At 39.2% G+C, this 23,724-nt stretch overlaps 1 protein-coding gene across 2 annotated transcripts in view; it reads right to left on the bottom strand.

The window, feature by feature from the left end:
• Positions 1–3,484: 3,484 nt before the first annotated feature.
• The window catches only part of SETD2 (SET domain containing 2, histone lysine methyltransferase), a 153,441-nt gene continuing 133,201 nt past the window's right edge, over positions 3,485–23,724 (bottom strand). For both annotated transcript variants that reach the window (XM_043994791.1, XM_043994800.1), the window contains exons 19-21: positions 5,963–6,043; positions 4,918–5,019; positions 3,485–4,356 (exon numbers count right to left, since the gene is read on the bottom strand). In XM_043994791.1, coding sequence (XP_043850726.1) covers positions 4,195–4,356; positions 4,918–5,019; positions 5,963–6,043 — 345 coding nt within the window. In that variant the 3' untranslated portion in view covers positions 3,485–4,194. The remainder of the gene's footprint in view (positions 4,357–4,917; positions 5,020–5,962; positions 6,044–23,724) is intronic.

Below are 23,724 nucleotides of genomic sequence, written 5' to 3'. Positions count from 1 at the left end.
AGCTGTAGAATTTTGTTATTTCCATCAACTCGAGCAAGAAGTTGGTTCCCATTTGAGAGCACATGACTCCCCCAGTGACCAGAGCTGGCCATGTCAGAATCTTTTTAGACATTAAAAATGGAAATTTTAATTAGATTACATTAATGTGGATTGTGTTTGACTAAGATGCTTAATAGAACGAATTTCAATCACGGACTGATAGCCCATCAGTCTATTGGTTTTATTTCAATTAAGAAATTCTCCCCCCCCCAACCTCTGCCTTTTCTCCCTCCCACCTCATAACTGAAGAAAGCAGAAAGATAAAATCCCTGTTACAAATATTTATTGTCAAGCAAAAAAGTCTTTCCCTGGCCATGTCTCCATTGGAAATGAAGGGAAAAATTATGTCTTAAACTGCAATCTGAATCACTTAGCAGTTAGGCAGCTTGTTTCATCAGAAGTCTTCTAGAATCATGGTTGGTCATTATGATGATCAGAGATCATAAGCGAAGGAGTCTTTCAATCCTAGCTATTTCCTGGATCGAACAACTGCAGCCACAAGAGGAATACTAAAGAATCTGCTTCAGAGTTTTGGGAATCTGTTGTGCCAGGCTTCCATGAAGTCAAGGAGGTTAGGACCAACCACCTCCATCCCCGAGTCATTCCTAAAGGTACTTGGGTTTCTAAAACAGGAATGGTGTAACAATTGAAGTGATGCCACCTGCTGGAGAGTTACTGTAGGAAAGCTCCACCATGAGGAGAAGGCATCTGAGGGCAAGCCATGTGGCTTTTCCTTGGCGTCAGGAAGTGATGTTTGCTCATGGGTACTGTCTATCAAAGCTACCAGCCAATTAGCTTGGAGCTGTGTGCGCTTGTGGATGGGATGCTCCCAGTTTCACAGGAGGCTTGTGGGACGAAGAAGAGGCAAGGTTTTGTTCTCTCCCTCTCTTTTGCAGGGACCTGGGGGGGGGGGGGGGGAGGAGCTGGAGACTGGCTACCTGAGATAGACAGCTGAATCTAAGGCCTCTTTCTCTCTCTCTCTCCCCACCAAATTCTTATTTTCCTTAATAAATGTTTAAAAGTCTAAACTCTTGCTAAAGCTTTTAATTTATTGGCAACCACTCATTAGATTTGAGATAGTATAGCTAGAATTTTAGCCCCATACAGTGACCAAAGTCCCTTTGGGATAGGGGAAAGTACTTCAGAAACACTTGGCATTTTCTCCCTTTATTATACCAGAAACAAGAGGAGACATAGGAGAAAAATGGAAAAAACCATCAAGGAGAGATAGTAAGGTATAGTGGTAGGAGCATTTAACTTCAAGTCAAAGGACAGATTTCAAATGAGTTCTGCCACCCATTACCTACTTCTGTGATCTTGAGCAAGTCACTGGAAGTCATTTTCCTCACATGTAAAATAAAGGTAATACCAAAGCCATTCTTAGCTCTACGATTTCTATGTTCTAAGGTCTCCTCCACCTATATAATTAAAATACTCATTTAGAAAATCTGAGGAGCTACTTCCTCCTTCCCTCATGACCTAGGACCATAGTAACCTAGCCAGCAGCAGGATGAGCAGCTTGAGGTCAAGGACCTCTTATAAGCAAAATGGACTGAAGGTGTTCAGACCTGCTGGGAAGAATCCAGTTGAATATTTCAAACATTTTTATTTATTTTCAAACCAATTTTTTTTTTTAAACAGCCTTGGATTTAGAACCACTTTAGACGCGAGGAACCTATGGATCCAGGTCAAGAAAAACTTAAACTCAGGAGAGGAAAGGCAGGACAGTTTTGGCTAGTCAGTGACTGGAGTTTGTAAACCTTAAAAGTATTTTCCTCATAACAATCCTTTTCCCCCAATAAAATGAGTCAATGTCTGGGAAGGAGGCTTGAACCTAGTTCTCCTGTTTCCCTAAGCCAAACTGCCTGCTTTAATATACTGAACTTATCAACTGACGATTTTCTTGTAAAAGAGCAAGAGTTTATTTTTTAAAAAAAAGAAGCAAAAGTTCTTCTTCATGACCTCAATTCCCTCAATTTGACTCTGGCACAGAATGAAAGGCTGAGGGGAGGGGGTGAAATGAGCCAGATTATATCAAACTGGTGTCTGTGAATGAGATGAACACTACCCCTGCAAGCAGGGTAGCTCAGGCCTCCATAAATTTGGGTAATCAACTATCTCCCTCTACTAAAAACTTAAGAGGACAACATGACAGACAGACCAATTGCATTAAAGTTTGAAAAGGACTTTAAATTCATTATCACATTTGATTCCCACATGCCAATGAGACAGGCACTAGAGGCATTATTACCCTAATTTATATCCTCAAGTTTGAGCCCCAGGTTCATTAACTCACAATGACTCATGCCAACTCCTCCCCATTTCTGCGTCTCATCTGTAAATTATGAATAATTCTTGTATTTTTACCTCAAATGATTGCTATGAGGAAACCACTTTGCCAAAACTTAAAATACTTTAATGGAGCCCTTCTTATTGATGGGGAGAAAATCCCAGCACTAGAACACTTACAACTCAACCCATCCTTATATCTGGTGTGATTTTTGTGTGTCCATCTCCCAGAAAAAGGTTTGTCTGAGACCCTGGAGGCTTTCTGTAAAATGGGAATGAGATCATACTTGCACTAACCACCCCTCCTCATAGGGCTGAGGGAAAGGAGTACAGAAGCATGAACTATTCCCACCACCCATCCTCCAGGAACCCACTCCAGCACTCCACTTTCTCTTTTTGTGGCAATGAGGGTTAAGTGACTTGCCCAGGGTCACACAGCTAATAAGTGTCAAGTGTCTGAGGTCAAATTTGAACTCATGTACTCCTGACTCCAGGGCTGGTGCTCTATCCACTACACCACCTAGCTGCCCCTCCTCTTCTAAAATACTACAGTCAACTGCCTATCCCCTTTATCTTGCACTTACATGTGTATGTAATGTTGTCTCCTCAACTAGATGGATGGTTCCAAAGGGCAAGGAATGTTATTTCTTCTAGCCTCTATTGAGCTAGGCAAATGGGAGACGTTAGGCTTAGTGAATGGTTAATAGAAAATAAGCTCTAAAGTCAGGCATCCCCGTATCTCTGGGATTGAGGGTGGGGAGGAAGCCCTCACACTTCTGCTTTCCTTCTCTACCCCCCTACTCCAAGCCCATCTAGAACTTTGTGAGTGGTTGGTGCCTACTAGTTGTCTTCTCTTTTTGGCCAGGAAAAGTGACAAGTGCATGGGTGGGATTGGCCTAACAGATCCTGAGCCTCTAGCTTCCTCTTCTATAAAATGAAGGGGAAGGGAGTGGGGGGGTTCAACTAGATGAATTTTTAAGGGGGTCTCTCACACATACCTATGAATTACAAAGTATTCTTTTCTTTTAACCCATATCCCTTTAATGCCCGAACAAACAGTTCCATATAACAAAGCCCAGAAGCCAAACTCATGTCTACTTGGTTCTTAAAGCTTTTTTTAACCAATTAATTTTGGAGGTGTAGGCCAAGTTCTTTAATTGATTTTATTTTAATTTTTTTTACATAAAAAGTTCAGTAAAAATTGGATAAAGTAAAATGATTTTAAGCAGTAAAATCAATCTTATCAACATAGCATGAGGCTGACCAGAAACTCAGAGGTAGCCTACTCTGGAATATTTACATGATAACAGATTAAACCTTGCAGGAGAACCCAAACTATCCTTACAAAGTGTTCCCGTGATCTTAGCACGCATAGGCTAAAAGCAAAAACAAAAACAAACAAAAAAAAAAAACCAAAACAAAACAAAAACAAAAACCCGGAAAAAATATTTATCAATATATTCACATATACGTTAAAATATAATACAGGTTCCCCAGCATATGGGGTAGGGAGGAAGGGGTGCGCATGGGTCAGTGCGCTAACAGCACCGCCAAGAAGGAGACCCAAGTTAGAGAATAGGGGTCAGGCCTAGGAGATTGAGGGGAATAGCCTCTCTCCCAGGACCCTGACTATCTTGGCCCACCTACCCCAATAACATATTGACTGTGGCCTTGTTTTGTCTTAAATGGAATATGGTTTCTTTACTTTGCATGACTCATAGGGTTCAAGTGTCAAGAGTCATCAGTGGCAACAGCTCCGACAAGGTTGGGGGAAAATGGGTTGATGGGGCCCATGGGCTTCTCTCATTAAGTTAACTTTCTCCCTTCTGTCTTCCCACTCTAAACTGCCTTTGCTGACCCATTAAGTTATTCCAAGTCTGTGTCTTCTTTGGGTTTGTAAACAGTCCCAAACTTCTGCATGTACTTTTTGATGTATTCCTTTGTTTTGTGTTTCACATTCTCATTGCACTCCAAGTCTTCAGGGTTCTTACAGTATTTCAGCTCCTTGTTCATGACACCGTGAGTCAGCTGTGTGGAGTTCCCACCCCAAGGAAAAGGATAAAGGGAACAAGAAAGACCATGGTAGATAAATCAGTGTGGGGGTAAGCTAACACTGGGACCTGCTATCTAAAGCAACCCAAGAGTATAAGGCACATTCTTCAAAAAGCCATTGTAACAAATATGGGGACACTAGAAGAGGTAAAGGAGGAAATGTATAGTTTTGCCACTGTCCTAAGGATGCTTAAAGGTTTATAAGGTCGTTTATGAACAAAAAGTAGACTGGCCTAATGCTACTCACATTTATAAACAAGCAAATAAGTAACTGAAAAGGGAAAAACCTCGTGGAATTCCCAGGGATGGAAAGGATTTTTGGCCTTAAATGGCATTTACATGAAGCCCAACTGCTAAAAGCGGATAGCCAACCTTTTCTATTCTTGGGCACTCAAAAAGGGAAACTGTCTTATAACCCACATCAAAGCTGCCAAAGCCCACAGCACTTTGTGTATGTATGATATCCTTTAAGCCTCACCTGAACACCCAAACTCAGTGAAATGGGGAAGAATCAGGGCTGGGGATTTGGGAGTATACCTTGCGGGCTAGATGCTTGAAGTCTTCAGTTGTGGTTATCCTCCCCACTTTGCAGTCAGGTTTCCGGTAAGGATTCAGGCACTGCACAATGAACTGGGACATCTGTGATGGGAGAGGGACCCAATTACTGTCTTCCCAGGAAGATAACTGTTATGGTGGGAAATGGGGTACAGGTTGGGGTTGGGGTTAGGGTATGGGGTTCTTAGGAATTCCTCTTTAAAGAATTACACCCTCTTGCACACAAAACGTAGTTAGAAGAAGGTGATAGTTTATTTAGGAGCAAGGGAAGGGAAGGGTGGGGGGAGGGAAACCATGAAAGAAATCCTTGGACTTTTCATGGGGAGATTTGGCATAAAGCACCTGGCTCAGAGGTACCAAATCTCCTCAAACAGGAGTCTGGAAGGTACTTTTATAGGGGACTGATGGGGGTGGCCCATCTGCCAGTGAAAAGTTCCTTTAGTGAGAGAGGACCATCCCCCACTGGTGGTAGCTAGGGGAATTGGGTGAGGAGTGGTGGACCATCCCCCACTGGTAGTGACTAAAGGAATTGGGTGAGGGGTGGCTACAGATCCCTCTTCAGAACACAAAGGCCGAAGCCACACCCAAACTTATCTCCCCAGGGTAAGGGAGACCAAAATGAAGGGTAGGAATCCCAAGCTAGCTCCGATTTGGTTTAGTTTATCTCTCTAGGCGTTATCTGTCCTCTGGTTTAATTTCTCAAGGAGAAGATTCCTCGGTGTGCCCCAGAGAAATTCTGGGGTGCTCTGTGCCCCATGACATAACTATACAGATATTCATAGAGGTATGTGCAATTAGGTAAAAATCTAGTCCCTCAAAAGGACATAAGTATAACCATACAATATCAATCCTTAGGTGGATTAAACTTTCTGGTCCCTGCTATTCTGAGTGAGTGATTGCATGATTGAGAGAGAGAGAGAGAGAGAGAGAGACACAGACAGATAGACACAGACAGTGTCCTAATGTATATTTGGAAGAGAGGGCAGAATTGATGATCTCACATCACAAGCTTTGATTCCATCCTCACCTCTTTCCTGAACACTTCTTTGCTCTTCTTGGCCAATTCACTTGAGGTATCTGCTTCTGCAGTTTTGGGTTTTTTGGAAGACTAGAGGAAACATAAAATATAACATAATACTCATATAAGAAACTGTCTCAAAGTTCTTTTGAAAAGCATTTACTGACTTAAAATTTTCCCTAAATAAATGTGTATATATATATATAGACTAATTCCAAGATTATATATATTGACTAATATATATATGTATATATATATATACACACATATATATTAGTCAATATATATATTATATATATTATATATATTGACTAATATATATATATATATGTATATATATATGTATATATATATATTGACTAATTCCAAGATTGCCGCATGATATATATATCATGCGGCAATCTTGGAATTAGTCACACCCCATTATTTCCAATGTGTAAATTAACTGGATTAGATGCAGAAGGCTACGTATGACACTCAACATGTGTTGCTCACATCAAGTATATTTGTGAAGGAAAAAATTCAAATAAAGCAAGATATATAGTTACCTAACAGATGATTTCCAAGACATTTGGTGTTGTCAGGGCCTAGAGGAATTTGCTAAAAATAACCACTATAGAGTTTCCTAGGAAAAGCTAATCTGACTTGAAAGTTTACTCTCAATGGTACTAACATTTGGGGTCATTAATTCCCAAATAGCAGTTTTGCTACTCCCCTAGGTTTGTGAGGAAAATAAAAGTCACTGAAGACTTGTCCTCGGATAAAGGTATAATGAAGAGCTATCCTTATCAGGCGCTTATTCAGGTAATGCTGAAAATGACCACTTAGGTTCTAGATCTTAAAAATGAAAATCAAATGGTTTTTGGTCACTGATGACAAAGACAATGTTGCCATCTTTTAATGCCCCACACTTAAACAGTTTTGTCTCTTAAAATCCTATAAGCATGTTACTCCTATCACTTGGATTAAAATCTACAACCACTTTTCCAAATAAAGTTACAAAAGACTTCACATGAATATCATCCAGCCTGAACATTTTAATAATGCAGAAAGAATTAGATAGTGGAACTTCCTGTTTTCAGGTGGAGAAACTACAAATTAGTGACATCCAAAAGGTAGATAAGAAAACCAGTGGAAGCATAATTAGAATGGACAAGAGGCATTGTTCCCACAGCTATCATGGAAGTGTGTTGGCCTAATTGTACCACTTCCAGACATGAATAGCTAATTCTCCTGAAAAACCCGTGGAAAGGCTAATCTTAAAAGAAGAGCAGGTAGCAATGGATTTAAGAATTGACACATGCTAAGAGGAAACAGCTCTACTACCTAACCTCCGATAAAACATTCTTTTCCAAAGGAAAAAAAGTAATCATGAACTAGGTTCCTTGAATGCAAGTAGTTAATTCAGACAGGCCTAGATGCAAATTTTTTGTGGTTAGTTACTGGTACTTAAGTATGTTATTTTTATAGGGTAGAAACAATAACTATCTTGAGAACATTTTTACTGCGGTCTTTTGATTCCTATTCTGTAACTCTACCTGGCTTATGCAGAGAAATGGGAAATTACTGAACACTCTTCCTCTAACTTGGCTTTCTCCTTCCATACCAAAAAGTATTTTTATTGATTACTGATAGCTTAATGGCATGCAGTTTTGACCCTTACAAATGTGGTGATCCCTAGCTTAGTGCGTGCTGGAAATCACTGTTGAACTTTTCTTCCTTCCCCTAGTATTTACTTGAAAAGGTTTGTTTTTATTTTTGTTAGGGAGAAGGGATTGGCTTCCAAGGTAAGTTGATAGCAAAAGCCTTGGGGAACAGAGGTTCAAAAGCTGCCTGGCTGCCTGAGGAGGTTTCAAGGCAGTAGCCCTCCTTTACTCTTTTGTAGATATTAAAAAGATATAGGAAATAACTCAAGAATTGTATATACGAAACAACAGACCTTTAACTACCCTGGTATGAATGAATAGTTGTTCTATTTCCTTCAGAAGTCTAATTAAATCACTGGTGAGCTGAAGCATTCAGACTCTCAAATGGGAGGGCTTCATCTAAGAGTACACATCTAAGTAGTATATGCATTTTAATAATGGTTCAATTTAATCACTATGTGTCAGCAGGGCTTACTCATACATTGATGTAGCATAATGCATCCGATCTGTGTTTTCTTGGTTCCAAACAGGGTATTGTTGAAGACAGAACCATTCAACTACAGGGCAATAACAATTACATCTTGGAAACCATGAATCTGAAAAACGGTCCTTATTGGCATGATGGAGAGTTACTCCTTGTCTGCTTACTGTGTAGTCCTTAGAATTGTCTCGTCTCCAGTCTTCCTAGACTCCGAAATGGCCAAAATACCACCAGACTTGCTTCAAATGGTCTCAGGACAGAAGTCTCTTGTGACACAGGTACAGATAAAGGTCAGATGGGGGGAAAAATGAGTGCTGACCTTGAAACTTCATTTGCTGACCTCAATGACTTCTTTACTGGACTCATTCACCAATGGTAAACACATTCTTACTCCCTCCACTCTTTATAGCCTGGTGATACTGAATTCAGACTGCCCAAGAACAGCCCCCACCCCAAAGTAATGACTAGCTTCAGACTGTCCTCCCTTCCATGCCTCTCTGACCTCCAGCACCTCTACTCCAAAATTAACAAAAGTTTTCATCTTCTACCACACATCCTCACTTGCTTCTTCTATCTTCTGACACAGCACTGCTGGCTGCCCTTTCTAGTACTAGCTGCATTTTCACTAATCCACTGCAACTTCCTGGTTGTGAGAAACTCCAAAAATTTCTTTTTCCACCACTGCTACTTCCAGGCTCTCCTTCTGTTCTCTCCCAGATTTAGCAACTTCTCCTACTTTTAGATTCATGCACTCCAAATCTATTACCCAATCTAGATTCTGGTAACTGTTAGCTACCTACTACCTGGACATTCTCTCCTTCCTTTTTCACTGAATTCCGCACATAGTTCAAAGCCTTCCTTTCTAAGGCCTTCATTCCCAGGGGCCTTGAGGATATGTATAATTGTGAGGAAAAGGAAGGGCCCCTAGCAGGGTGACTGAAACCGCCTGGGGACAATCCCAGGTGATTAAAGTGTCCGAGAGGTGAATTCAGATTCATTGGGAGGAGGGAGGAATAGAAAGAAATGATAGAGAGACTGGGGGTTTCTCAAAGTTCCCATGGGAAAAATGCAGAGAGGCAGGGGGTGTGTCTGTGGGGCTAGCCAGCATCTACCTCCCTGGGAGTTAGAACACCATTATAAAAGGAAGGCCTGCTAGCCCGCACGTGGCTCCGCCCACTAGGGGTGGGGCCCATTTCCACAAAAATGTAATAATAAAGTATTTTCCCTTTTTCTAACATCCTAAGTGCTGTGTCTCAGAGAATCTTTAAAACACTGTTTTTCACAGATTGGTGTATGGGCCGGGAACTTGTGCCCACCTGTAGTCTCGGGGGAAGCCAAGAAATTGGTGGGCTTTGATTGAAAAACTAAAATGTTGTTGGATTACTGCTAAAGTTTTAAATTTGTGCATGTACTGAGGAAATAATTGGTATAAAGAAAGTTGTGCTCTTTTTTTTTACTGATGAACTTTGTGGTGGAATGGCTTAGGAACAGGAGGAGAAGTGTGGAATGCCTGGGAGGGGACTGGTACTAGAATTGAGGATGTAAAGGGGTAATGGAAATTTAAGGGGTGCCCAGCAATTTTCATTGTGTGGGACTTATTGTAGGTGTGGATGAATTCGATTGTGAGAGGTTTTTGTATGAAGGAGAGAGAGCGAGGTAAGGTCTATCTAGAAAACCAGAAGCTTCTTCCATTTACTAGTCTGGGAGATAAATTAAGGGAAAGGTTAAGTAGGGTAGATTTATGATCTAATATCCAACTTATGTCTCACAGTTGGCACAGGGGCAGGACAGGGGCAGCAGCAGCCAAACCCCATTTCTTCCTCAGTGCCCTGGCAGAGCCCAGGACCAGCACATAGTCTACATCAGCTCCCTCTGGGCGCCTTGCACCCTGCTTCCTAATCAGCAGGAAGGGAGGGAGCAGGTCATGAGTGAGACCAGCTGTGTGGAGGACCAGTTGGAGAAAATGCAAGCAGAGAGATTAGGAGTTAGCAGAAGCAGGAAGGGAAAATCCAGATGTTTGCCATTTTGGTACCACTAGTGGAAGAAGAGCTGGGGGCAGAGTGCCAGGAAAAGAGAGAGGGCATGGAGTCAGAGACAGAATGTCAGTGTGAAAGTGAGGGGAGAGGGACAGCTAGGGGGCACAGTGGATAGAGCACCAGCCCTGGAGTCAGGAATACCTGAGTTCAAATCTGGCCTCAGACACTTAACACTTACTAGCTGTGTGACCCTGGGCAAGTCACTTAACCCCAAACGCCTCACCAAAATAAATTAATAAAATTTAAAAAAGAAGAAAGTGAGGGTAGAGGGAGTCCTCACTGTTTAGGTGAAGTTGAATAGAGGGAGCGCCTGTAGAGAGAGAGATGACACATGGGGGAAGCCAAATCATAGAGAAATGGGTAAATAGAGAACAAGTGTTTGGTGGGATAAATGTGGAGAGGTAGAATAATGCGGTGAGGAAGAGGTGAATTGCCAGAGAGTCATTGTAGCCCTTGAGAGAGAACATCTGGTGTGTGGAGAAGTAGAGAAATTTAGAGATGAGCAAATGGGGCCATGAGAACCCCAAGAGAGTCACTGGAGAAGAGGACACAGAGGCAGTGTGAAAGGTCTGAATGTATGAAAATTATAGAGCTGGAGAAGAAAAGGGAGTGAGTAGGAAATGGACAGATAGGGTGTGGACAGCCAGAAAGTCGCAGAGAGCAAGAAATGAGATGTGAGAGGGAAAAGGCAGCCTGTGTGGATGTTGGAAAATCAAGGGTGGAATTGGAGGTCCTGCCTCTTTGGAAAAGGCGGAAGAACAGCCAAAGCTTGGCACATTTTGACTTTAGGCTTGTTGTCTGATGGGTTCGATTTTGCAGGGGTTTGTGATAAGGCTGGAGTTTGCCTTAGAGGGAATTTGCTGGCCAGTGGCTATTTGGTAGTGGAAATTGCCTCCCAGGGTTGTGGGGATCACATGATTGTAGAGATGCTAATGGAACCTAAAGAAGCTGATGAAATGAGACAGGGAGAAGAAAAGAGATCAAAAAGGAAAGATCTAATATGTTTACTGCATTCATGGAGATCTTAAATCTCTTATTTTGGGGGTTGAAATAAAAGGTTTGATAAAGATCTTCATTTTTCTATGTAGGAAAGAGGCCAAAGCCTGGTCATGACAGTAAGTCAAATTTTAGAATGTTTAAGATTTAGTTTTCAATCAGTAAAAGGAAGGTGACACAAGGTGGTCACCCTCTAACATATCTTCTATTTGAGACATTGTAAATTGTTTTTATAATTTTGCCAAAGGTTAGATATCCTAAATACTGTTTGATTTTATTTATTAACTGAAAGCTTTCACTGCAACTTTTGTGTCCAAATTATCTATTAAGAAATTGTCCCTATATGGCCCTCCTGCTCAAATTGATTCAGATAAAAGTTTTTACTTTCTAGAAGTCTATTTAAATTTAGGAATTGTACTAAAAATTCTATACTCCTTATCCATCTCTATCCTCTGGACAGGTGGAGCGAGATTCAGATTTTGACTGGAAATTTGTGTCAAGGGACTCATTTGAAATGGCCAGATATACTTCCTCTAACTCTGTTTTATTCGAGGAGTAGGCCCAAGGGAGATTGTTATATTTCTCCTTGTAAGAAGTTAAGACCATTTGTGCATGTATATACCTCTATGTTGGGGTTTGATTTATTAATAAGAATAGTAGATTCTGATCCTATTGATTCTCCCTTATATGATTTCTGATTCGGTACATATTTGAGTGTCATTCTTAGACTTGGCGTGTCCTTGTAACTCTTATGACATAAGAGTAAGGAAAGTGTAAACTTGTTATCAGAACATCTAAACTGCTGCACTGGAGGGGGCAGCTAGGTGGCACAGAGGATAAAGCACTGACCCTGGATTCAGGAGGACCTGAGTTCAAATCCAACCTCAGACATGTGACACTTACTAGCTGTGTGACCTTGGGCAAGTCACTTAACCCTCATTGCCCCACCCCCAAAAAAGAAAAAGTAACAAAACAAATGTCAATATTTGGGGGCAGCTAGATGGTGCAGTAGATAGATACTCCTGACTCCAAGGCCAGTGCTCTGAGTTCAAATCTGGCCTCAGACACTTAACACACTTACTAGCTGTGTGACCCTGGGCAAGTCACTTAACCCCAATTGCCTCACTCTAAAAAACAAACAAACAAACAAACAAAAATAAATTGCTGCACTGGGCTATGAGAGGGATCTTGCTGTTTTAAACTGAACTTACTGGAAGGAGCCTACCTACTTATGAGAACATGTGGGGAAATATATGCAGTCTGGTTAAGATGTTCCCATTATTTAACGGAATCATGTTTACAAGGTTAATTTATGGCTTTTCCTGCTAAAAGTTCTTATTTTACTGACTTGAGTTTAAGTAAATTTGGGAAGTTACATGATATTTGATTTGGTGATTTGGTATACATGAGAAATTTAAGTTTTAGTGCAATGGAAATTTTATGGATTCATTCTATTTTACTGATGTACCTTTTTCAATTGTTCTAAATTTCTTTCTGTTTCTAGTGGATTTACTCCTGTTCTGGTGTTGGAGTTGTTTATATTCTTGTTTGCTTATAACACAAGTATTCTAGCTTAAGAATAGGATTTGAACTTTTTCATTATGTTAATGATTGTGAACTATTTCTCTTAAGGTATTATTGGTATTATTTGATATACTCTTAGCAGATGCCATGGATGCATCAGTAGTTTACTTTGATTCAATTGTGATGATTTATTTTCACTAATTTTCAAGAGGGTATGGAGTTCGCTTTTGTCATACTGTCCTGCAAGGAGGGAAAATGGGAGATAATAGAAGGGATAATTTAACTAGTAAGAAGTTGAAATTTCTAATATGGTAGGAAAGTTCTGAAATTTGGCAGGAGAATTGTGTAAGAAAAATGGTTTGCAACTGTTGTGAGAAATCATTTAAAAATTTTGGAGAATTATCTTTCTTGTTTGTACATAGTTTGTCTGTTGTCTAAATAAGGCATAGAACCCATGATCCCACTGACATTAGGGGCCTTTGGTTTAGGGACAGAGCAGGTTAATATTTTAGTTATGGCTTTTCCTATTAATCTTAAATTCATGGGCTATTTCTGTGATTGAGAGGGGATCTTTTATTGATAAGAAATTGTCCCAATTCCAGATGATAATAATTAGGAATATGGTATTCACTGAGTTTGTAGGACTCGTCACTTATGTAATAGCAAAAAGAAAGCTTTAGGAACATCAGATTATTGAATAGAAATCAGAAACCTATTGTAATCCCAGGACAACTCAGTTGGTGATTCTGAAAATGTATTTAAAAGGTTTATATGATTGTCCTGATGAGAATATATTCAATAGAATTACTTTCAAGTATTTCGGTGCTCAAGAGATATTTTGTAAAATATGATATGTTCACTGTGAGTCTATGTTTTAATTGGTAAATTGATGATGGATGGAAATTATGGATAAATTAATGTGTTACTTATTATTATGTAACTGGCTAATTATAATTATGTTTATGGTAATATTTAGCAACTATTGCATTTTATTTATAGATTTTCATTCTTTTAAGATTGTGTTTTAAGCCAGTTTGAATTTAATTGTTTTTTAATTTCATTGTCTTTTATTCTTCCATGTGTATTTTGTTCTATGTAACCCATGCAAGAAGGTCTTGATTTCATAATATGATATCAAGTCTAGATTAAATTATTTCCTTGGTAAACTGATTGCCATGACTATTTGACTTATTAATGCATTCATGGAAGTTATAATTATTATTATTTGGAATTATTGCATATTGTACATTATATTCTGAGTGTACAAACTTAGTTCACATTTTTTGCTGTCATCATTTCTTCAGTGTTAAATCCATATGAGACCCAGATTAGGGGAATTTACCATTTTAAGACACTAATCACCTTTATTCTGAGTTATCAGATCTGAACAACCAAGATGCCAATTATCCACAGGGAGACAAGAGCAGGTACTGAACTGTCACAGGAAGGGAGGGATGCATGAAGCTAAGGTATTGTACTGCCCTGGGAGTTAGAATGCCAAATGCCTTATAAAAAAGGCCAGGGGGCAGCTAGGTGGCACAATAGATAAAGCACTGGCCCTGGATTCAGGAGGACCTGAGTTAAAATCTGGCCTCAGACACTTAACTAGCTGTGTGACCCTGGGCAAGTCACTTAACCGTGTGTGTGTGTGTGTGTGTGTGTGTGTGTGTGTGTGTGTGAGAGAGAGAGAGAGAGAGAGAGAGAGAGAGAGAGAGAGAGAGAGAGAGAGAGAGAGAGAGAGAGAAGGCTAGGCAGACCTGCCAGCCTGCACATAGCTCTGCCCTCTAGGGGCGGGGACCATTTTTGTGAAAATGTAATAATAAAGTATTTTGATGTGTTGAGATTAGTTTTCCTGGCTTCTCCTTTTTTAAAAAATATTATTTCTTGGGGCAGCTAGATGGCGTAGTGGATAGAGCACCGGCCCTGGATTCAGGAGTACCTGAGTTCAAATCCGGCCTCAGACACTTAACACTTACTAGCTATGTGACCCTGGGCAAGTCACTTAACCCCAATTGCCCCTCAAAAAAAAACAAAAACAAAAAAATATTATTTCTTATATTATCATATAGGATGATTAAGAGGAGCCTGGGAAAAATTAGTGATTTAAGTACTCCCAAATATTGGAAAAAGGACAAAGATAAATATGAAAAAGATTTTCTACTTCTTAGGAAGCTAGTGGCAGTAAGATCCATAAATTAATGGGGTAGGAAAAAAAATCAGCACATCGAAGTGCTATATAACTTCTAAGTTTAACCTATTTCATTTTAGTTTGTCAAAAACGGCTAGGAATTTAAAAGTTCTATAAACATAATTTTAATAGCAATTTCTGGCTAGGCAAGTGGGAAGTCCCATGTAGATTAGGCAATGCCAGATCAGTCAAGAAGAGCACTTTTCAAACTATTTGGAATTAACAGGAAGCTGAGATCCATAACAGCAGTAGGTTGAATTACTATAACTAAATTTCTATTGCCAAAGAATCTGGTTTGCATGTGACAATCTGGAACTGAAGACACAAAGACAAACTATAGGATGCAAGGTTCTGGAAGTCAGACCTCTAGGTACAGAATTTGAATATGGTTTGGGATGTAATCTTAAATTTTAATTTTCTATTCTCCACTTTTTTTTTAAGGTCTTGAAAATAGAGCGTATTTTATTTGCCCAGACTCCCAGTTCTTTGATATCATATCTTTCAGATCCGCTCATTTAGCTTGAAAGTGCTATAATTTTAAAGGTGGAAATTTACAGCCTACTAGAGGTAGATACTTACACATTTCAAAAGCTGTCTAGGCATGTAAAACAATTCTCTTGAGTTTTTTTTTTAATTGTTGATCAATATTTTCTCATCTAAAAGGAGCTGGGGGAGTATGAGGAGGAAATGGATGATTTAGGAACCCAGGATACCTAAAATTACTGTTATTTAAATTCAGAGCAAATAAAGAGGCCACTTATTTGTTATTCTGGCTCTTCATCCTCATTAAAACATCAACATTTAGAAACTTACTCTATGTTCCATTGGTTTGCAAATAAGTGGTCATACAAGGAAAAAGTTCCACAGCTTGGAAATAATGTCTTCTACCATAATTTTTTGCCTGTATCTCTCTTGTATCTGTCATCACTTGTTAGATGTTCCTGCTTTTTAATCTTTTCACTGAAGGCTGCTGAGGAAGCAACCTCAGTGGTAGTGATGATTTGTCTTATCACAGTCTAGCTATTGCTTTTCCAGTTGGTGGGAGTTAAGTCTGGGTAAAGGGTAAGGCCTGGGAATAAAATTCCAGTCTTGCTTTTGATCCAAGTATTTTTCAATGCCCCCCCAACTGGGGGGAGGAGGGGAAAAGGCACTGTAGAGCATGCAAGCCAGTAAAGGACAGCATGGAACTGTTACTTTGACCAAGTTCATTACCATCATCTTCTGTAGATGCAGAATTCAACTGAAGACAACTGGCTTTTTGTTATTTCCAGAACCAGAGTACACATTCAATAAATGTTAAATTGAATCGGCTTTTGGGCAGCTAGGTGGCGAAGTAGATAGAGCACCGGCCCAGGAGTCAGGAGGACCCGAGTTCAAATCCGGCCTCAGACACTTAACACTTACTAGCTGTGTGACCCTGGGCAAGTCACTTGACCCCAATTGCCTCACCCCCCCCCCAAAAGAATCAGCTTCGGCAACTAGTCTAAGCTCGAATATGACAAAGATTGGGAATCTACTGCTGTTTCAGATGAGCAACAGGAAATGCCAAGTAATTTAAGTATGGTATTATAAAGTAACCACAGTAAATTGCTAAGAAAGTAATGCTATAATGGGGGCATATTCTATACAAAGTAACTAATTTTTAGCTTTGGTTAGGGAAAAAAATTGAATCCACATTTTTGAGCATATAGTTACAAGAACCTAATGATTCAATGTGTAACATTTCAGAACCAACAAAAATATAGTTGTAATTAGTTCCACATTTAATGTTGTTGGTTTTTTTGTCCACATCAGCATGTGAAAAACAAAAGCCTTAAAAATATTTACTCCTAGCAACCATTTCTAGGACCAGCAGAAAGAAATGGAAAACTGGAACCAAAAGACCAAAATTCCCATTTGTCTTAAGAATGCCCAAAGAGGGAAAAAGGGGGTAAAAAGTAGCAACAAACTGCCATTAATCTCCTTCCATTTAAAAGTCAACACTTTCTAAGAAAAGAAAGAAAAAGCCACGAGGAAACTTTGAGGGTGAAAGGGAAAGGGCCATAATTGAAGAACCAGGACTGGCAAGAAGCTCAATTCAAATATACCTTTAAAAAACAAACAAACAAACAAATCCAGCAATAAGGCTCTATTGACACTGTACGTATATTTAAATGCTCTTCAATGTCACTAGGAGAGGAGAGAGATAGAATGAAAGCATAAAAGCTAAGTGAAACATTAGTAGTACCTCATACTGGCTTATAGATTCTGACCAATTCTCTTTATAGTCATTCATAGAAAAGAGGCACTCTTATGCAACTCAGCACCATTTCTACAAACACTGCTTTTTCTATTAAACTACCATTTCTGAGAGGAAAAGGGACTGTCTTACTAATCAATTTTGGGGGGTGGGGGTGTTAAGTGACTTGCCCAGGGTCACTCAGCTAGTAAGTGTCAAGTGTCTGAGGCCGAATTTGAACTCAGGTCCTCCTGACTCCAGGGCCAGTGCTTTATCCACTGCGCCACCTAGCTGCCCCCTAATCAATTTTTTTTTTAAGTGAGGCATTTGGGGTTAAGTGACTTGCCCAGCGTCACACAGCTAGTAAGTGTTAAGTGTCTGAGGCCGGATTTGAACTCTGGTACTCCTGACTTCAGGGCCGGTGTTCTATCCACTGCGCCACCTAGCTGCTCCCACCCCAATCAATTTTTAAAAAACTCAGCACAGAGCTCTTTTCATTCAAACATACCTCTTTCCAAATTCCCTAGTTTTATTTTTACCAAAAGCACCTTCATAACCTTAGCATGATCCTTGTTTTCGCACTCTACGCATTTAACCAATTGCTAAATTTTGCTATTTCTATCACCATAGTATCTTTAGCATTTGATATCTCCTCTTTACACAGCTCCTTACCTTTGTTCAAACCTTCTTTGCCCCTTCCCTGTATTATTATTGCAAAGACCAAATTCAATCATCTTGTACATTGCTGCCAAACTGATTTTCCTTAAGCAAAGATCTATGTCCTTCTCCTACTTACTCTCTTGGCTCTTTACTCCCTCTATGATCAAATATCAACTCCTTGTTTAGCTTTTAAAGCCCCTCATATTCTTTCCTACAATCTATCTTTTCAGCCTCACTGGACACTATTTTACCGCTCCAACCTGAAATCCCGGCCAAACCACCTTTTCCACGCTCCTCATACAAGACATTCCACCTCTTGTTTGCTTCAGCTCTACCTCATGAAATTCCTCACTTCAAGAAGCAGCTCAAGCTATCATCTTCAACATGGAGCCTTTCCTGACTTTCCTCAACTGTCAGCGCCCTTCCTTTCAAATGATTTCTTATTTAACTAATTTGTATTTACTCTCTTTATATTCTATATATAGTCTATATGTCCTTGTATCTCCCCACTGGAAAGTAAGCTTTGTGAATACAGATCATTTCATTTTATTGTATGTCTCACCTTCCCTAGAAATGCAATGAGTCTTTTGGAAAATAGCCAAATTCTCACAACACAGTTTCAGTTGCAAAGAGTTTACTGACCCTTTCCTTTTTCCCCTTCCATTTACTTTGTAGTACCTCACAGAACATATATTACAGTTCTCTTTCACCTGGTAAAAATACCTAGAGCCTGAATGTTCAAATGGAACTTCTCAGAAGATATCAAAATTCAACAACAGGCTAACGTGCTCTAGGAAGAGGATCTCAGATTTTTCTAGTATGTGATATAGGAAGAAACCTAGGAGATTACTGAACCCAATCTGCTACTTGGGGAAGAAGCCATACCCCATTAGCAGATCTTTAATGGAATGCCAGTGAATTTAAAACACACACACACACACACACACACACACACACACACACACACACACACACACACCACACCCCAACCAACCAACAGCTAAATAGTATAAGCAAATTAATTCATGTCCTAACTAGGACAACCAGAGCTCTAAAGTAGTTATGGGCTAAGAGACAAATAGATCAAAGTAAGTTTTCAAAGTTTAAACTATTAAAACTGGAAATAATAGGGGGCAGCTAGGTGGCGAAGTGGATAAAGCACTGGCCCTGGATTCAGGAGGACCTGAGTTCAAAATCGGCCTCAGACACTTGACACTAGCTGTGTGACCCTGAGCAAGTCGCTTAACCCTCATTGCCCCGCACATTAAAAAACCTTTTAAATACTAAACAGTTTGGTGAAAAACAAGAAAAACACAGGCTTTCTCCTTGGGGCAGATGCTATACGCAAAGATATTACAGCATTCAGCACTGTGCCTGGAACATATTAAGTGCTTAATAAATGATTATTGACTACTTCACTTCTTTTATTCTTACCTGTATTCTTTACCAAAAAAAAGAAAGAAAGAGCAAGCAACTTTTAATTGTAAAATGGTAAAGACTGAACTGAGGCCTAAAATAGGTAAGATTCACAGTAAGAGAATATTCAATTCCTCTAAATGAGATCGTATTTCCTGAAAGGGATAGACTATGTACCACAGGAACTATGTATATATGATTGATCTTTAATCATCATTAGAATGGTAGAGAATAAGGTGCTAAAAGACTAGAGGCAGAGAAATGGTACCCCAATTTTTTGAAAGGAGGCAAAGAACTTTAAGCCATAGTCTGATGAATTTAATGGCAATCTTTTGACAAAGTTTGAAATGAATTATAATAAATAGATATTTTGTGAGCATTTACAAAGAGAAGCAATGATTATTAGGGATTGGTATGAATTTTCTAAAAACTGTCAGACTAACTTATTTACTTGGTAGAATGGTTAGTCAAGATGATACTACAGGCAAAGTGCACAGATTTTAGCGAGGCATTTTATATTCTTATGGTATATTCATGTTGAAACATGGATCATGATAGTACTTTTAGGTGGCTCTGTAGCTGCTTGAAAGACTGGAAAACAAAGGATAACCTACATGGCTAACTAAAAGAGCAGTTAATGTCCACTCATGAAAATTTTTATCTTTAAAAATTCAATGCAGAAGTAGTCTTCTTGAAATCAAAGCTATCTATAGTTTTGCTCTAAATCACTATTGATCAGAGAAATGCAAACTAAAATAACTCTGAGATATCACCTCACATTTATCAGAGTAGCAAATATAACGAAAAAGGAAAATATTGGATGTTGGAGGGGATATGGGAAAACTGGGACACAATTCTACTGTTGCTGGAGTTGTGGAAAGATCCAACCATTCTGGAAAGCAATTTGGAACTATGTCCAAAGGGCTACAGAACTGTGCATACCCTTTGATCCAGCAATACCACTGCTAGGTTTATATCCCAAAGACATCCCCAAAAAAGAGAAAAAGATCCATTTGTACAAAAATATTTATAGCAACTCTTTTTGTAGTGGCTAAGAATTGGTTCAAATGCTAGGGTTTTTCAATTTATTAACTGTGTGATTACAAGCAAATGAGTTGACTTCAACCTGTTTCCCCAACTGCCAAATTGAAAAAAATATATATTATCTACTTCATAAGGTTACTAAGAAAAGAGCTTCCTAATTTACAAATGCAATATAAATAAGCTGCTATGAACATTTAGCACAATGCTGAAAGGCAATGCAGCATAAGAAAGACAAGTTCGATTCCAGTTATAGATTCCAGCTGGCTGTGTGAGTCTGGGCCAGAAAGGGCCTCAGGAAACTCTCCAAGGTGACAATGCAAATAAGCTGCAAATGTGCCTGTAGAACCTCATAGTAATGAAACCACAGTTTCAGTAAAAGACAAATAGCAAAACCTTGGGTTTGGAAGCAGAAGACCTAAACCCTCCCCTGGTTTGCTTTTGGTAAGCCACTTTGCCTACTAGGCTCCTACATGGATTGGGGGAGAGAGCAAAATTTGAAAGTTATGGTCCAGACTAGCTAGGATGACTCTGGGAAAAAAAATCACAATGTCTCTCAGCCTCAGTGTCCTCATCTGTAAAAGAGGAAAAATAACATCAATCTTACAGGATAGTTGTGAGGAACAAATGAGGTAACAGATAAAGACTGGCCAACCTTCAAGTGCTAAGTAAATGTTAAGCATTATGAGCACCAGTTTTCTTGTCTGTTAAAGAGATAATTCTTGAAATGCTTACTTTAAAATGCTGTTGAAAGTATATTTCTAATTACACAACTGTAAAATATTTATATAGCAACAGTCAAAAATGAGAAAAGTAAGAATGCAAGTAAAAGAATCCTGGGGAAATGGTGGAATGGCAGGAAATTACCTGGCTTTCCCAAATTCCCCCACAAATTATTTAAATAATGCCTCAAAGTGAATTTAGAGTGGTGGATATGATTAAAAGTCACCATAAAGCAAGCAGTTGTCCAGACTAAGACAACTTGGGAGGATTTGAAGAAATACCTGACCTCCCAGGGTGGTGGCCTGGCCTGACTGAAATGCAGATACCTACCAATCAACAAACAATAAGCACTGGGGGTAGCTGTGTGGCAGCAGCCTCAGCTTCAAGAACTTCTGACCATTTACTAATACTCTGGGGGTCAGACAGCTAAGATTGCAGGGCTCCCCTCTGACCAGAGGGGGTCCCAGGATGTGACTGTAGGTGAGACCTAAGTTTATGCCAGTGAGAATGGTTATAGAGGAGAGGGGTCCTTGCTGGTTGCGGTCACTTGAAGGAGAGCAGAATTGCTGCTTTTGGTTTCAGGGTAGAAGGATGAGCTGAAGCCTGCAGTCCCAGGAAGATCTGCAGGGAGTAAGAGCTTCTTCTGCTGGTGACAACACTGCTGGGGGGGCCTGGTTACAGCTCGGGTGCAGAGAGGGTTACCTGAGATTAGGCCCCCATAGAGAGCTCTGAAAACAACAGCACAAAAAGCCTGAAGCTTGAGACACTATCTTTCACTTATTGTTGAGTTGTTTCAGTGGGGTCCAACTCTCCATGGCCCCACTTAAGATTCTTTTTTTTAAAGTAAAGGTCCTGGAGTGGTTTGCCATTACCTTCTCCAGTTAATCCTAGTGTTCTATACCAACTAGAGCCCAACTCTAACATAAGATTAACAGCCAAGAAATAAGATGCTAGGGGGAAAAAAAGATTAAGGGAAAAAAGGGGGGGGGGGGCAGGGAGGGAGAGAAAAGGAGAGAGAATCTGACTAGATCTGGTTTCAAACTCAGAAGGCAGTGAAGTTAAAACAGCTATTTCTAATACAAAGAAAAATGGGAAATGGTCATAAGCCCCAAAAGACTTCTTAGAAGAACTTTAAAAAGACAAATAAAATAAGAGAGACTTAAGAAAAATTAGGGGAAAATATGAAAAATGCAAGAAAATAAGAAAATCGACTGGGAAAAGAGGTCCAAAAACTTACAGAAGAAAATAATTCCTTAAAAATTAGAATTGGGGAAGGGGAAATTAATGACTTTATGAGACAACAAGAAACAAAACAAAATCAAAAGAATAAAAATAATAAAAGAAAATGTGAAATATCTCATTGGAAAAAAAACTGAGATAGAAAATACTTCAAGGAGAGGTAACTGAAAAATTACTGAACTACTTCAAAGCTATGATCAAAAAAAGAGTGTAGATATCATTTTTCAAGAAATTTTCAAAGAAAACTATCCTGATATTCTAGAACCAGAAGGTAAAACAGAAACCCACCAATCACTTCCTAAGACAAATCCCAAAATGTAAACTCCCCTGGAAGTCAAATTCCTGAGCTCCCAAGTCAAGGAGAAAATATTGCAAAGCAGTCAGAAAGAAATAATTCAAATATCATGGAGCCACAATCAGGAGAGCACAAGATTTAGTAGTTTCTAGATTAAAAGATCAGAGGGTTTAGACTATGGTATTTCCAGAGGTCAAAGGAGCAAGGATTACAACCAATAATAACCTACCCAGCAAATCTGTATAATCCCTCAGGGGGAAATAGACATTTAATGAAATAGAGAACAAAAGTTCTATTAAAAGCATTCCTGATGAAAAACCAGAGGTGAGAAGAAAATCTGACTTTCAAATACAAAGACTCAAGAGAAGCATAAAAAGGCAAAAAGGACATTGAAATCATAGGGGATTCAATAGTTAAACAGTTTACATTCCTACATAGGAAGATGATACTTGTAACTCCTATCTATGAACTTGCTCATTATTAAGGCAGTTAGAAGAAGAACCTGGGTGTAAAATGAATGATGGGATAACCAAAAAAAATAAAATTAAGGGATGAGAAAGACAAATGCATTAAGAGAAGGGGAAATTGAGAGGTAAAATGGAGTAAATTATCTCACATAAGAAGTACAAAATAGTTTTTACAGTAGAGAGGAAAATAGGGGAGATCATTTGAACCTTGCTCTCAATGAAAATGGCCTGAAGAGAGAATTAGGTACACACTCAGTTGGGTATAGAAATGTTTCTTATCCTACAGGAAAGGAGGATGAGAAGGGAGTAAGAAAGGTGAGGGGAGCTGATAGATGGGAGGGTAGATGAGGGGGAGAAGGTAGTCAGAAGCAAAACACTTGAGAACAGACAGAAAGGAGAGAGAGTAGAATAAATGGGGATGGAGTTAAATACACAGTAATCATAACTGTGAAAAAAAAAATTTACATCAAGTTTCTTTGATAAAGGCCTAATTTCTGAGCTATATAGAGAACTGAATCAAATGTATAAAAACAAGAGCCATTCACCAAATGATAAATGGTCAAAGGATATCAACAGGAATTTCTCAGATAAAATAGTCAGAAGAAAAAACGTTCTAAATCACTACAGATTAGAGAAATGCAAATTATAACAACCCTGTGGTATCACCCCACACCTATCAGATTGACTAAGATGACAGAAAAGGGACAAATTATGGCAGGGATGTGGAAAAATTGAGACATGGAACGCACTATTGGAGCTGTGAATTGATGCAACCATTCTGGAGAGTAAAAAAGGAAAAGGACCTACATGTACAAAAAATATTTAAAGCAGCTCTTTATAT

The sequence above is a fragment of the Dromiciops gliroides genome, chromosome 1 (assembly GCF_019393635.1).
Source record: "Dromiciops gliroides isolate mDroGli1 chromosome 1, mDroGli1.pri, whole genome shotgun sequence".
NCBI lineage: Eukaryota > Metazoa > Chordata > Mammalia > Microbiotheria > Microbiotheriidae > Dromiciops > Dromiciops gliroides.
This window is presented reverse-complemented; position numbering and strand designations above follow the sequence as displayed.